The sequence below is a fragment of the Brachyistius frenatus genome, unplaced genomic scaffold (assembly GCF_029030835.1).
Source record: "Brachyistius frenatus isolate BFR_SWC_R1_liver_20210118 unplaced genomic scaffold, ASM2903083v1 Contig_182, whole genome shotgun sequence".
Classification (NCBI taxonomy): domain Eukaryota; kingdom Metazoa; phylum Chordata; class Actinopteri; family Embiotocidae; genus Brachyistius; species Brachyistius frenatus.
This window is the reverse complement of record NW_027210781.1, coordinates 660,208-676,591: the sequence shown is the minus strand read 5'-3', so window position 1 is coordinate 676,591 and position 16,384 is coordinate 660,208. Positions and strand designations below refer to the sequence as shown.

At 42.8% G+C, this 16,384-nt stretch overlaps 1 protein-coding gene across 5 annotated transcripts in view; it reads right to left on the bottom strand.

Annotated features, from left to right (window-relative positions):
* The window catches only part of ralgapa1 (Ral GTPase activating protein catalytic subunit alpha 1), a 63,148-nt gene that overhangs the window by 14,365 nt on the left and 32,399 nt on the right, over positions 1 to 16,384 (bottom strand). For all 5 annotated transcript variants that reach the window (XM_069717853.1, XM_069717851.1, XM_069717849.1 and 2 more), the window contains 6 exons: positions 16,202 to 16,326; positions 12,945 to 13,016; positions 12,709 to 12,832; positions 11,732 to 11,887; positions 8,298 to 8,456; positions 6,200 to 6,327 (listed from right to left, as the gene is read on the bottom strand). In XM_069717853.1, coding sequence (XP_069573954.1) covers positions 6,200 to 6,327; positions 8,298 to 8,456; positions 11,732 to 11,887; positions 12,709 to 12,832; positions 12,945 to 13,016; positions 16,202 to 16,326 — 764 coding nt within the window. The remainder of the gene's footprint in view (positions 1 to 6,199; positions 6,328 to 8,297; positions 8,457 to 11,731; positions 11,888 to 12,708; positions 12,833 to 12,944; positions 13,017 to 16,201; positions 16,327 to 16,384) is intronic.

Sequence of the window (16,384 nt, the reverse complement as noted above, 5' to 3'; positions counted from 1 at the left end):
GCTCCTTCAGGAGGAGCTCTGAGGAGGTGAAGGATAACACGACCCCATTTCAGCATCCACTACGAGAAAATCTCTTCAATTTGTAAGGTTTTGCTCTCACCTTTCCACCGTGGTGAGACACACACACACACACACACACACACACACACACACACACACACACACACACACACACACACACACACACACACACACACACACACACACACACACACACACACACACTCCTTGTCACACACAACAGATTGTGGCCTTACTGGGACAATAGACTCTATTGTGGGAGCTGGCAGAGAGAAGCCAGGCAGGCCGCTGGGTGTTTGGCTGCCCTTGGTGTGTGTGTGTGTGTGTGTGTGTGTGTGTGTGTGTGTGTGTGTGTGTGTGTGTGTGTGTGTGTGTGTGTGTGTGTGTGTGTGTGTGTGTGTGTGTGTGTGTGTGTGTGTATGTATATATGGGGGATAATAGCACTACATGCCCAGAGCTGCCATCATTTCACTGGGAACAGAGTGTGAAAGAGAGGGAAAGGCAGTGACACACACATGCACCGACCAGCACACGCACACACACAGCATCGCTATCACACTGAGCCATATGCTGACCCCAGCTTCAGTGCAGCTATCTCTGCCAATCAACTACTAGAGGGGATGTCCCACACACACGCACACGCGCACACACACACACACACACACACATTAATCCTGAGAGTGGAATATATACACATACACACGCATGCAACATAAACTGCATGCAGAGCACAGGAGTAAATGCATGGATGATATACATTTTATAATTCATACGCACTCGCTGGCACAGTGACTGTAAGAGTGTGTGTGTGTGTGTGTGTGTGTGTGTGTGTGTGTGTGTGTGTGTGTGTGTGTGTGTGTGTGTGTGTGTGTGTGTGTGTGTGTGTGTGTGTGTGTGTGTGTGTGTAACAGCTTAGGATCTCTCCAACATTGTTCCCCAGAACCACAATCGCCCAGGAGCAGATGGAGGACGGCCACAGCTTGCTCTTTCACACACACACACACACACACACACACACACACACACACACACACACACACACACACACACACACACACACACACACACACACACACACACACACACACACACACACACACACACACACACAGTTATCAGATGGTGGAGCAGCTGTAGCAGGTGAAACTTGGTCCGCGGTGACTCGGCCACAAAAATTAACTTTAATTAAGAAATAATTGATTTCACTTGGGGCACAAAGGAACAATCCGTAGTGATTAATAATTCTTTAATTTCCAGGTTTTAAGTAACAAGTCAAACATTTGTAGTTTTAATTATTATGGTCCGATTTAGAGCTTTTTTCCCCCCAACATAACAATGGAGCTCTGTGGCTCTGGGGAACAAGCTCGACACGTCTGGGTGTAGTTTCAGCAGAAACTTAACAAGAAAAGTTCTTTGCTATTTTGGTCTTTTCTTGCAAGAGGAATATCACCTGCCTTATTATTATTATTTTTTTTAATCATTCATTGACATTATTACGATGCCCTACAGAACATCCAAGTTCTTACAGCTGAAAAGTCTTATTTTGACTAGAAACACAGCATTATGTTGCCATTTAGACATCACACTGACTTGCCTCATCCGACTGTATGAATCAGGGATGAATGAGTCACCATTCGCCTGATACGACCCGTACTGAGCATCACGAAGTGAGCGGTCGCTTAAAGAGGACACCAGCACGTCAGTCTAAAGTTCAGAGGCGGGCTTGGAAAGCTTCTAAAACCCAAAACCTGTCAGTCAATTTTCCCGAATTTTCATCACGATGCGTGTGAACGTAATATATGAAGAGTGTGTGTATGCGCCGGGGAGTCCTGGACCGCCTTTTCTCGCTGCACTGAGCTGATACGTGAGATAGAGCTGTGCTTACACACAGCTGCTCCAGCAGCCTGGCACTGGGCGAGTGGTGCTGTGTGCTCTTGGATGGCTCTAGTCATGGTGAATGAAAGATCAGAGAGAGAGAAAAGGCAGATGGACTGCCCTGAGGGCCAAGAAACAGAGAGAGAGAGAGCGAGAGAGAGGGCGAGATAGGGGGGGAGGACAGAGAAAGAAAGAAGAGAAAAATGCCAGTTAACACTGACATACTTGGCCCTGCCAACCTCCTCTCCATCTCCCTGTTTCCCATGTGTTGGTGTGTCGGCCCCTCGGTGAGGTCGCTTCATGTTAAAGAGTCAGACGCAGTCACGCGGCTTCATGCTGCCCTTTAGGCGACTCATGCGGAGGGACATCTCACCCTCGTGTTCCCTGATCTCCAGGAATGTCTGCTACATGTTTTAGACCTTTTTTTTCTTCCTTTCCACAGTAGACCGTTGGACTTCTTACAGTCGGGTAAACTGAGGTAGAATTAAAGACGGTTCAGTTCCATTTAACCATTATAAATGAACCAGCGGAGCCCTCAGAGGAGCCATCATTAATACAGCTGTGATGTCGCGACTATAAAAAGTCTAAAAAGCCTGATTCACTAAAGGTTTGCGTGTGTAAAAGCACACGCAGAAAGAGCTGGACCTGCTGTTCAGTGTTTGTTAGAGGATCTCATCCATCCCATTTTATTTGCAGATGTTTTATTATAAAGTCAATTTTTATTTTATTTTTTGCCTAGTATCTTGCCATGTTCTCTTAATTTCATCTATTGATCTTTTTGTTTTTCCCACAGCATTTACTTTCTTGCTGCTGTTCTACCATATAGCGTTTCTTCCTGTTATATTTATGTTTCTTTGCAGTAGCCGATGTGCTTATTGGCCTCTTCCACTCGTACCTCTGATTCAATGCGATCAAATTTTCCTTTTCCTTGAGCGGTCGTTCTGTTATCGATTTCTGGAATCACATTAAAACACGCAAACACTTCATTTAAATTGGGCAATTTGTCCCGATATCAATGACGTAAATCACCAGCGAAACAGCTGCAATATAAATGTGCACACTTTTGGAATAAATGCAGAATTTGTTAGCCTGTATTTGAGATCTTAGGTCCTAAATGTCTGCTGTGAAAAATGTCTATTCATTATTCTTCTGAATCAGGCTCCACCTCTCGCAGCTCCACACCACTCATCTCTCCCGTCTTTTGATTCTTGCAGTCATGTCACAAAATCACAAACAGGACAAAGTTAGTCTGAGACGTAATAAACCGTATAAACAGATTAAAAAGCCATCTGGAGTGGGAATTTTGGACAGTTTGAAATTGTGTATGATCTGTAATATACGTCCAGCTGTTCTCTCACTGAATTACAATTTGTAGTGTCTGAACTGGTCAAAATTGAGTGAATAGGGAAGCTATTTTATTCATATTTTACTCATCTTGTATTGATTTCTATTGTCTTGTGTGTTTTGCTGTACTAAACATTCATTAACTACTATTAAAGGACTGAATTACATCATCATGAGAGTTTCTCTCCGTTTAAAACAATGAGACTGAGCAGAAAAGAAAAAAAAAGAGAAATAAAAAAAATTAAAAAAAACATGAATGAAGAAAGAAAAGTAAATCAATCTGAAAATGATGAAAAACAGACAGGATGACAGATATAGAAGAAGAAGCAAGGATGCACTGAGATAAGGGAATTAGAGAGACAAGAGAGACAATACAGGGAAGAATTTAGGGAGGGAGATAGAGAAATGATGGGCAAGATGAGAGCAGAGCACAAGGAGAGGGACGGAGATGGAGAGAGTTAGAGACAAGGAAAGGAGAGAAGCCGTGAGAGGTAGAGGGTGAGGCGGAGAGACAGACGAGTGGAGGAGAGCGGTGTGTGTAGCAGAGAGATGGGGAGTCAATAATGACTGATTACTGTAATTCAGCCTGTCAGAGACATCGACCTGCTGCTACCACCAATCAATACACACCAGGACACTCAGACACGCACAAACACCCCGAAACAAGCATGGGCGACACGTGTCATCGCATGTACATGGTTACACACACACACACACACACACACACACACACACACACACACACACACACACACACACACACACAATGGGTTCGGGGGTGTCAGCTACGAGCCACAGACCCACACTGAGCCTAACAACCTCTCCGTCTGTCTCGCGGGTGGACGTGGCAGAGTAAAAATGGCTTCTTCCACCTCCTTCCATTTTCATGGCCAGTATCACTATTCAATGTTTATGTTGGAGGAGGGTGGAGGTGGGGGAGGGTGATAGAGCAGTAAAATGATCGAGGGAAGAGTGGGGAGAAAGAAGAGAACGATAGACGATAAAAGGAAAGTTGAGAGTGAAAGGGGGATAGAGGACTGTAGAATGGGTGGAAGGGAAGAAACAAAAGGTATAGAAGGATAAAGAGAGAACAGGACGGAGGTCGGACACTAAGAAAAGATGGAAGAAAACTGAGCCAACTGGGTAAGAAAAGACAAAAACAAAACTGCTCTAAAACGTTTACATCGGTGAATAAAACACGTAGCAGCTTTTAATCTAAGTGAGCTCTTTTCCTTCAAGACAGTGTTAATGATATTTCATGGGTTGTAAGCTGGTAAGTATTTACTTGTTTGCCTTCAGTGTCTCCTGGAGACAATCGAGATGCCGCCATACAGGATTTTTTTTTTTAAAGGCCTGACCATTTTAAAGATGTTGTTTTCCCTGCGTATATAATGCATAAAAAATGTTCTCCAGATTTGGACGTCAGAGCTGATTTCAGACCGTTAGTCTGTGCTGCTAAAAAAAGGTGCTCGCATTTCTATCAAGCTTTCAAACTGAACTGGTCCCAAATCTCTGGAAGTTTCTGCTGTTTATTTACTGCAGTTCTCTTCATTTTACACCTTTTCCCTTTAAAGCATGTGGATTTTTTTTTGTGCTACTAATTGCACTATTGGTCCCTGTTTTTCGCGTGCATTGTTTACATGTAGGAAGATGCACATGCATGAAGGCTTTGTTGGAAAACGGTATAACTACTGTTTCTTCTTGTCGATTTCAACCAGAATTCATACAATCGTCGTCACGGCTACCTTGTGGTTGAACCTCATTTTACCACCATGCAAATAAACTTGAATTACTTGGGTAAAAAAGGAAGAAGTTCAAAAAAAATATGAAAAAAAAAATAAAGACAGAAGGAGACAGTATCACTGGGGAATCGATTTCTTTTTAAGTCCAGCTTAAAAGAAATTCCAATGATCAATCAGTCGGTCGTCTTGTGTCTCTGTTAGTGTGTTCATCTGTGTGTGTGTGTGTGTGTGTGTGTGTGTGTGTGTGTGTGTGTGTGTGTGTGTGTGTGTGTGTGTGTGTGTGTGTGTGTGTGCATGTCTGTGACTGAGACCAGAGATCAAAGCCTCTCATTTAGAAACAGCGTTAGAGAGAAAAGTCATCGATAAGTATTGAGCGCCGGGCTACTTCCAACCAAACTACCATCGCATCGGATCAAGCAGACAGACTGTGTACACACCTGTCTGTCTGTTCTTCTCCTGCGCACGCACACACACACACACACACACACACACACACACACACACACACACACACACACACACACACACACACACACACACACACATTCCCAACTTTCTCTGCCCGGCTGTGCTCGACAAACACGCACACTTGATATATAGCACTTCAGAGTCCACTGACTACAGCTCTATCACACTAACACTTATATTCTGAGAGTCAAACACCACTGGACATCGATCTGCGCCTCATAATCCTCGAGCTGAGGGATAACCAACATTCTCACTCACACACGTATGTGCAAGGATTTCAAGAGCCCACGCACAACAGTACAGCCTTATTCTCATAATTCAAAGCAAGTAAGCAAATCAGTTTAAAAAAAGTTGAGCATGAGGTGGAAGCAGGACGATGAACACTCAGGCGATGATATAAAAGATTACAATTGCAGAGCAATGTAAACCTGCTTAAAATAATATTCATACAAAGGTTTTAGTGGCTTTAAAACTCAACAAGAGCCACTAAAACACAATAATTACAATCATAGAGCATTTAAACAAGTACTGAAATCCATATCTCAAACTGTTCCTTTAAGTTATTGTTTTTTGGGCCTGATGAGGTAGAACATCATTGAGAAAATGCCAATATTACCTTTGATACTCTGGAAGCACAAAAACAACAACAGAAGAAAGAAAACATGAGGGAGAAGCCGGTTTCAGTCACCTACCTTTGACTTCTGATCCCAATCTTTCATACTTTGATCACTGAGGGTTGTAAAGGATACAAGTTCTGGTAGAGAGGAATGAGGGATTTGAGAGCTCGACTCGCGTTGATCGCTGTGGCTCGAACCATGGTGGGCAAAATATTCATGTCCACGATGGCACCGTCAAACAGTGGGCCGAAGAACGGGACCTACAGACAAGCAAAGAGCAGACGGGGTAGAACCAATATTAGACAGACTAAAGAAATCACTTATCATTCCTTTATAGACTTCTTATGGAAGAATAGGCCTTTTCAGACCGCAGGAAGTGTTTCACATTTGTGAGAACAGTGGGAGGGAGTTCCCCTTTTATTGTGTGGATTTTATTGTTTTAAGTTCCTGTCCCTCCGTTTTGTGGTAGTTTTTTAGCTCCTCCCTCTGGGTTGGTACTTTTTCACCGTTACAATAGGAACTGCGGTGACGTAAGTGATTGGTCGAACACAGGAGCACAGGCCACCGCCATGTTTAAAACAGTGTAAACAGTAAGGTGGTAAACTACAGCTATGAACGAAGACGTTTAAAACAGCAGAGGAAAGAGTTTTAAATAGAAGCACACGGTCCTGAGAAATGGACCGACAACAAAGTCCAGGCTTTATTGAGCTGATGCACACCGGAGGAAATACAGCGTGACTTTGATTCGAAAGAAGAGAAATATCAAAAGTTGCTCCGCTTACTTCATTTCATAGGTCCTATGTTGGCACCGCGAACGCATACTACAAAAGGCCTCTGGACCGATTTAGTTCTGGGAGAAACGGGTCGGTAGTTCCTCCCCAAAGAGTCCTGTCTGGTCTGAAAACGCTTCACTTCAAAGCAACGGCAAAATGTAGATAGTTTTGTGAAACCGGATCCTCTTTGGGAGCGACTGGGTGAACCAAGCCTGACATGTAATGATTAACGCAGCAGATTTTTTTAATGACACAATATTTGATTGAGGCTTTGACTTTCTAAATCTAATTCAATACTTTGCTTGTGGAATCCACCAAAGAGAATCATGTCAGGCTCTTTATTGAGTTTGTTTGTGGACCAGGTCTCCATGCCATGTTGTCGATGGCTGCATACACGTGCTTTCAGGACAACAACATAGGGAATATCTTCTCTAACTTGTTTTTGGATTCATGATAATTCAATATTTTTCCTTGCAGAATGAATGAAAGAGAATATGATTATGTCATTAGTGCTGTGGTATCTATGTCATACAGAAAAAAGCAGCATTTTATTGTGTTAGGTCCTGTTTGAAATAGAGTTATGCCATCAGTGCTGTGGTATTAATGTCTGTGTGTTTTAGACTGATACATTAACCAGATCAAGAAGACTTGGGGCAGGACTCTCTCCAGGATTGTTAGTCAATCTGGATGCATATCTCTGTGGCCTGGGAGGAAACATAAAATTATGAACCAAAACACGATGCATGTTCACGGTTTTATTCCTCCTCAACTTCCAGACTCTCCACATCTACATGATGTAAAGGCTCCATCATCTTTTTAATATGCAGAAGTGCAACAATAGGAAATCAATTGACAACAATTGTGATAATCACTTAATGGCATACGTCATTTTAGTTCCACATTCTCTAATAGGAGCATTTGTAGCTTTATTTTACATCAAAAGCTGAAGTTAAAATGACCAGATCCCCAGAAATGATCTGACTCACTCATAAAGCTCAGCATTTTAAACAAGACTGAAAGTCTGCAGCTCTGGGGTGGTACTTAATCACAGCGGTGCTTTTAGCTAAATGCTAAAAGACATCTCAGCATGCTAACACACCTTCATTTGCACTTAACTCAAAGCTCAGCTAATGGAGCTATCATTGATTTTTACAAGTACTTGGCCACAAACTAAATTACAACTCAGATCTGATGATGATGCTAAATGAAATTTAAAGGGATCATCACAGTTACTCCAATTCAATATGATGAGAAGATCATCACTGTCCAAGAGCAGCAGGAAATGTTTCACTGGAAACCATCAAATTCAATCTCATAATGGAAGAAGTGAAGTGAGGATTCATCCTCTTGGGACAATTCACGTTTGTACCAAGGTTCATGAAAAGGCAACTAGTAACGCATCAATAGAGGGGGATTAATTATCGTCTTAGGTGTGTCAAGATGAACACTGTGCTTACCTCTGGTTTTTTGAGTATGTGGATGGAGTACATGTGGTTCTTCATGGGGTAGATGATGATCAGCACGTCTCCGAACTCGGTGGGGATGATCCCCCGACGATAGTCTCTGGAGTGTTCGGACCAAACGATGTGGACTTCGTCGTTGCCCAGGTGTCGCAGCTGGAGGAGGTGCAAGGTGGAAATAAAGACAAATGGGAAGAGAAGGGAACGGGAAGGAGAAATTAATAAAAGAATCAAAGCAGAATAAACATCTCGTATTATTCTTTCTTGCAGTATAAACAATGTAAACCAAGTCAATGCCAACAAAACACACAATGAGTTGGAGAGGCTGTATCCATCATGTAACCAAGGCTTCTGATTTGGGGTGTGTATGTGGTGAGGCTGGCCCTGGGCGTGATGGAGTGACTGTGTAAAGATGGAGAGCGGACGACAAGACAGAGTGAAGCCCCGGAAAGATGGAGTGCGGGCTGGAAGACAGATGGGATCATGTGTGATGCTGCGTGCGCGTGTTTCACATTCACTCAGTGGGCTACAGTCAGGGCTGGTGACAGCTCAGTCATTAACCTTGATGTCTGCCAAAACACACACACACACACACACACACACACACACACACACACACACACACACACACACACACACACACACACACACACACACACACACACACACACACACACACACACACACACACACACACACACGTGTCTCTCTACTCGTCCGGTTTGTCACACACCTTCAGATTGGCCTTGGCCCCAAGACAAACATATTGAAGACATTTCCTTTCAAATGTGCTTTTAACTACAATCACTTTTAGAGTCTGTCCTCTGACGAGATGTTCAGAGAGGTGTGATGTGTCTGTGAGAGGGTTTGTTATCCCTGAAAGGTTGCACACATTTTATGAAACAGTGCATCACGACGTTTAATGAAATGTAATTTCGTTTGGACACGCACGTCTTACTCGACTCTTATGTAACCTTTTAGTTGAATTAATTACGAGGTGCGATCAAAAAGTTTCTGACGCACACAAACGGAGCGCAGCGCTCTCATGTGCATGGAGCAGTCAGAAGATGTTGCTTGATCAACATCGGCACCTGAGTTACAAACATTTTTGGGACCACTGGTACTTTGTGTTCTCACCGTCGACATGAAGCAGGAGCAAAGAGGCTGAATGTGTGCATTTCTGACTGAAAGATAACATCTTCTGCCTCCATTTATCCATTCGCTACAATAATTTCACAGACCCACTGCAGTACCTCCGCGGACCCCCGAGGGGTCGCGGACCCCCTGTTGAAGTCCTCTGGTTTAAACGGCCTGAACGGTGGCGTGTTGACAACTTGACCGGTCACAGCAACACAATCGTCGCTCCCTACTCCCCATATTCGCTGGATTTGACTCCCTGCAGCTTATTTTTGTTCCCACAAAATCTGATGTGTGCTCTCGGCTCGTTTCAGGTCCATCGGGAAATCACAGAAACACACTTGTAACTCAGGTTCTGACGTTGATCCGGTGACTTTACCTGGAAAACGTGGGAGTAGTTACCGCTTCCCTCTGCTTCATGCACGTCACTGTGCTGTGCTGCCTCTAAACGTTTTGACACCCTGAGGAACCGGTGCATGAGATAACTTTCAAAGCGACTTTATAATGACACTACTTGAATTTACCGAACTGCGTTGAGTTATCGGCTTAATTAACCTGCTCTGATACACAACCTGATACATCTTGACAAGTGATCCATTACGTTTATATATTTATCAAGTTCTACTCATTATAAATCTAACAGAGGCACTTCCCTCTGTCTGTGCACCTCAATGTGCCAACAAGATACATCTCACCGTGATGCTGAGAACTGATGGGCTCTTCCATTATTGCATTTGGAGGCCAGAATTATGAGTTTCAACCCGTTTTTTTTGGGGTAGTCAGAACAATTAAGTGACAGTCTGAAGCAGAGTGGAGTCTTACTGTCTGAAGCATTTCTCTGAGCCGTATCACTATTTAAAAAAAAAGAAGTGATTTCACTGACGGGGATCAGAGTGATGTCATCTCTGAGGCCACAATCAGTAGTAATACAGCAGATATAATCCTTTTAATCATGTTTCCAGCAGATGTGGTATGAGAGGGGCGACAACACACTGTAAAGAGGGAGACCTGGACACATGCCCTGCAACAGACTAAACTCAGTGTGTGTGTGTGTGTGTGTGTGTGTGTGTGTGTGTGTGTGTGTGTGTGTGTGTGTGTGTGTGTGTGTGTGTGTGTGTGTGTGTGTGTGTGTGTGGCAGCAAGATAGATGATAAATGTCTGCCAGTATGGACATGTGTTTCTGTCAGTATAACCTCTTTGTGGAAACGTTTATCAAACTGAGTCTGTATGTGTTTGAAAGCCTCTGTGTACTTAATAACATGTGGATTTGTATTTGTCTGTGTGTGTGTGTGTGTGTGTGTGTGTGTGTGTGTGTGTGTGTGTGTGTGTGTGTGTGTGTGTGTGTGTGTGTGTCCAGCATTAACAAAAATTGATAGTCATATGGTTATTTGTGCAGTTTGATGTGAATAAAGCCATCAAGTTAAACAGGTTTATAGTCTGTGTGTGTGTGTGTGTGTGTGTGTGTGCATGTGTGTGTGTGTGTGTGTGTGTGTGTGTGTGTGTGTGTGTGTGTGTGTGTGTGTGTGACTATGTGTGTGATGGTGCCATCAGCTGATCAGGGAGACGGATGGTGTCGGACCAGGCGCTGATAATCCAATCAGGAGCCTGAAGCGACGTGATAGGCCGAGAAGCAGGAAGTATGATCTGATTAAGGGGACATTATGGCCATGTGCAGAGCGCCCACTGCCTGGGGGTTGACAGGTGTACACACACACACACACACACACACACACACACACACACACACACACACACACACACACACACACACACACACACACACACACACACACACTAAACCTGCCTGCCTCGACACTGATACAAACCCACAGCCCCACAGCATGTGCAAACGCAGACGTGATTGCTCCGAAGAATTATTGGAAACACTGCTGTGGTGCAGAAACACTGACAGGTAGGTGTGTAGGGGTGTGTGTGTGTGTGTGTGTGTGTGTGTGTGCGTGCGTGCACACCTTTGCTCATTTGCAATGTCACCCTCAGACAAAGAGAGGAGAGTAAACGGGGAAAGAAGGAGGAGGGAAAAGGGAAGAGCAGAGAGGAGCCCAGAGGAGTTCTTCTTCTCTCGCTGCACTTCTTGAGTGAAAAATATGCTTATTATTAATGATGACTTTGGTCACACACACACACACACACACACACACACACACACACACACACACACACACACACACACACACACACACACACACACACACACACACACACACGCGCAGGTTGGGATAGGGTCTGCATTAAAAACCGTCTGCAGTCAGATGGTGTCGGTGTCAGCGTGGTACCTTCTTGGTGAGGTTGTGGTCCTGGTCGTGGGGCATGCGGGTGGAGACGTGGTAGATGACCTCTGTGGTGGAAGTGGCGTAGTACGGCGTGGTCTGGCCCGTACTGCGATTCCTCTGAAGGCCTCCCATGAATCCGCAGTGAGTGGTGAGGTCCACCTAATAGACACACACACACACATATATATATATATAAATAGATATGGCACTATTTAAATGAAAACTAAAGCAAAGACAAATGCACAGAAAAAAGGTTTCTGAGAGGTACAAGGAGGAGAAGGCGTCTGGCTCCACTCAAGAAAGCAACGCTTGTCGTTGGATGGAAACCTGCACTATGATGACTTATGTGTAAAGAGGATAAACATAAACAGGAGAAAAACAAATCATTATTTGAGTCTTCTTACTCTTTTTTTTTGACATTTATTGAAAATTTTATGAATATTTTTACTGTTCATTTTTATGATTATTGTTGTTTCCTTTTCTTTGTTATTAGTTGCTATTTGTTTGAAATAAATCTCGTGTAATCTAATCTAACATGCATGGTACAGTCTACTTGAGTAGGCAAACTAATCAAACCGGACTTGCATCAGCTTCCTCTTTTAAACAGCAACTCAAAATGATACATAAAACAGTGACATCTTACAAAGAAAGAAGGGCCAATAGCAGTTAGCTAGTTTGAGTCAGGTTTTATTTTTCCATTCATTTAGATTTTTTGCCAGCTACGTGCGTCAGGACAAAATGTATACATGCATGTATTTTACAATGATTCAGTATATGAATGTTCCCATCATCAGACAGCAGACAGTTTACGTTATTCACTGGACCTTCTATGAAATGTCTTTAAGTGTTTTAATGTTTCATCATTTAATCCATCAATGATGCGACAATAATTTTAGTCGGTCAATTTAAATCAATCAATATAAAAGATAAATGTAGAATTTGTACATCCACAGAAGTCAAATCAGTAAATGTGCTGTTACCTCCCATCCCAGCCCGGAGACGAAGTCTTCATACGCCTGGCTGCCGGCTGTGTTCGTTAGTATGGAGTGTTTATCTTCTTGGCCTTCAGCTACGTAAAATACTGCAATTTTGTGGGTCTCACGGCTGGAAGAGAATGAAGGAAAATAAGGATGACCGACAAGGCAGCTTATCAGAGACGACTTGCTAAAGCAGCAACACCAGCTGTGAGGTGCTCGACTTTTCTGTGTTTTCTCACCACTGCCGTGAGTCCAGGTTCTTCAGCTCTCTCAGCAGCTTCTCATTCTTCCTCAGCAAATGGAAGTTACTCCTGTGAGACACAGGTGCACGAGTCAGGAAGCATTATTCAGCGTTATGGTTTAACCTGCCTCTCCACCACTATCTGACTTCTACTGGTGTCTCGGTAACGGTCCGGTTGCCTGTTTTTGTCCCTTTTTGCTGGTAAAAAAAAAAGAAGAATAGCAGCTGTGAAGAGGTGATGTTTAATGCTTTATGAGCATTTACAGACATAGATTGTAGAAGACAGATTCCTTCTGTATATGAATAATGAACTTAAAACGTTGACTGGTATGAAGTTTGCATATTTCCTTTTTCAATTTGAAAACTTCCACCATGATAAAAGTAAAATCTGCTCTCTCCACCGTCAGTAAAATCTCTGCAGCGAAAACGTTTTCAGGTCAAGAAAACTTGTTTTGGTTGTTTCCATGACCTTCAAAACTACATTTGACTTGTTGATCATAAATAACGCACTCATTGATGAGCTCTTTAAACATGCCCTACCTTGGTATATAAAAAAAACAAAAACATAAAAACAATTTGCCAGGTCTGTCATTTCTCAAATGTCATTTTTACATTTGCAAGAGATGGAAAAACATTTCAGAAAGAGAAAATGCAGGTTGTAGAGATCAGAAGATTCCTGCTATTACTGCATCGAGCCTGGGTGCCGCAGAACAGCCAAATGTTATGGAAGCCTATTTACGCCCCACTTTAACATGTGAAAAAAAAAGATCTGCACTTAAAAGCTCTGCCCTTTCAAATCCAAACAGAGCGTACCTATTTTTTAGACATGCTGTGTTTGTACTTGTGTTTGCACAACCCAGGACGTTATACAGTATTTTAGACATACACCAAGTCAGCTTCTCCTTCTCTTCAGAAGCAAAAAGCATCATTTCTATTTGGTGTTTTTTTTCCCATTGTTTATGTACCCATGAATCCCTGTCAGCAGGGAAACAAAAACCCTCTTCAGAAGACCAGGATATTGCTCGTAAAGCACTAGTTTGTACAACGGCACTCGGATTTTCACGTGTCCCATCACATGTGCTCACAAGAAACAGTAGCTTGCCATCAAAATATCAGTGTGACCTGCAAATTTATGCAGCGAGTCCAACCAAAACATCAGATCATCTTCTCTCTGTGGGACACTTCAGGGTGCTTTCACACCTGCCTCGCTTGTACCGGATCTTCGGACTTGTGAGTTTGGTTCGAATCAAACTGGTCTCAGTTTGGATCCGTTTGCAGTGTGAAAATATTTTCTGGATGGTTCAGACTTTCAGGCCAATCACAGGAAGTTGAGGCCGGCTATTGTCACCCTTTAAATAATAGAAGAAGAAAAAGAACTGGAAGAGACGTAAAAATGAGCTGTGATAGCACACGAGGAGAGGACAGGATGAAGTATTTAGCTGTAAACGATACAAAAAATTGCTTTAAAATGCCAAAACTTATAACCTATTTTCTGAGAAGAGAATCAGTGGAGGTATTAATATCATAATAATTGTATAGTGGCAACCAAATTACTGTTCATTATTTTTTTTAAATGGAAAAGGTTAGCGGTGAAGTGCCCGATGCACGCCTGTCTACGAACCAATCGATGTTAAGTACTGGAAGACGCAGGACGACAGGATGTTGGCATGTCATGTAAAGTTCTTTAGTGCGTTCACAAAATTATAATGTGACACTGAAACAAACGGGTTCTTGATGCTAAAAAGGTGTGTGAGATATGGAGGTGGAGGACATCTGAAGCTGTTGAACCATCTGACTGACATACTGCCGCCTTAACTCTGCCTTTATCAATACAGATTTCTAGGTGTTATTATCACTGTACTACAATTGAGCAAAAGCAGCAGTATCTCGTGTTGACCACAGCTCGTTCTTCTCACCACTTTCAGGGTCCAAGCACAAAAGAATACGGGCCGTATTTCTAACGAAAACAAAAGCCTTTCATGCAGAATAAATTGTCCAGAGGCCGTTCGAAATGTTCCAGCGACCAGCCACCAACCTCTGATATAAAAACCAAGACTCGAGCAGTGAGGCTCGGAGGGGACTGATAATGACACGTCATTCTTTTCACTCTTAGAAACAGGGAAAAAAAAAAAAAAAGAAAAGAAAGAGAGAAAGAGCAGGAGATAAAGAGCAGGAGATAAAGAGAGAGAGAGAGAGAGAGAGAGCAATTTGCTCTTTATTAAACTGATACTTGGTAATGGCCTCATTCTCTGCTCTCAAAGACTCCATTTACACCCTGGATTATAGGGAAAAGCATAAAAGGGGACACACACATGCACACACATGGGTGACTGTCAGTATCTTAGTGTCTGTAATGCCCCATATGAATACCTGGAGAGACATAAGGGGACAATAACAGATGATTAGACAATCTCTTCTCTTCTTTCATTCTTATCCATCTATTCTTTTCTCCAACATCCAAGTTTCTGGAGCCTTCTCATTGTTTCATTCTCTTCCATATTCACTCACATTTTTTTTGGCTCCGTTTCTCTCTCCTTTTTTTTTTTTTTTATTCTCTCTATACATCTACCTCATTCATCCCGTTTTCTGATTTGCCACTTCACCCGCAGTCATTCTCTTCTTCAACCGACTGCCTTTTATTCTAACTCCAAATGGGTTGAGCTTGATCAATAGAACACTATACTCATTATCACACACTCGTAGACACACACATACACATACACGCGAGCGCGGCGTGTTAAGAAATCTATTGTGCGGGGTGAATGCAGAAAGTGTAATTCCCTGGATGAAGCATAAAGAGCAATGAGTGTCCATTAGCTAGCCAGATACATTTAAAGTGATACTCTGACATTGTGTATTTTAGCTCAGAGCCATTGAGAAGATGAAATGCTGTACAATGTGAATGGGGAAATGTGGTGTCTAATGAGCAGAAAAACACTCTGGTGAAAAGAGACCCAAAAAAAATTCAAATTCAACAGACTCAGTACATCATTGCTTTAACTTTCTGGAGCATTTTATAGGTTTCTTTTGCAGATTTCTCCAAGTTTAACGCAACACTGATGTCCGGGGAGAAATCACAAATGCACCCGGACCACTGCTCACAAATGTGTCGACCAGCTGCAGTTTTTGATCAAATGACATAACTTGGAATACGTTCTCATGGAGATTTTAGCTCCCCAACAGAGTCAGTCTCAGAACTTTTTGATTGCCCTTTGTGATTTTGAGTTGTCGCAGTGTGCCAGGAGTCAGTCTCACCTCTTCTCCCAGGAGTTGAGTCCCAGTATGTTGATCAGTAGTCGGCAGTAGTAGAAGGCTGATTGCGGCGTCTCCGTCTCTGGTTCAGTCTGCTGCACCGCCCTCATGTTCAGATCCTCACCTCTCTGGAACATTCATTCATTTCAGATTAATGCAAAAAAAAAAAAGGAAAAAAAGAACAAC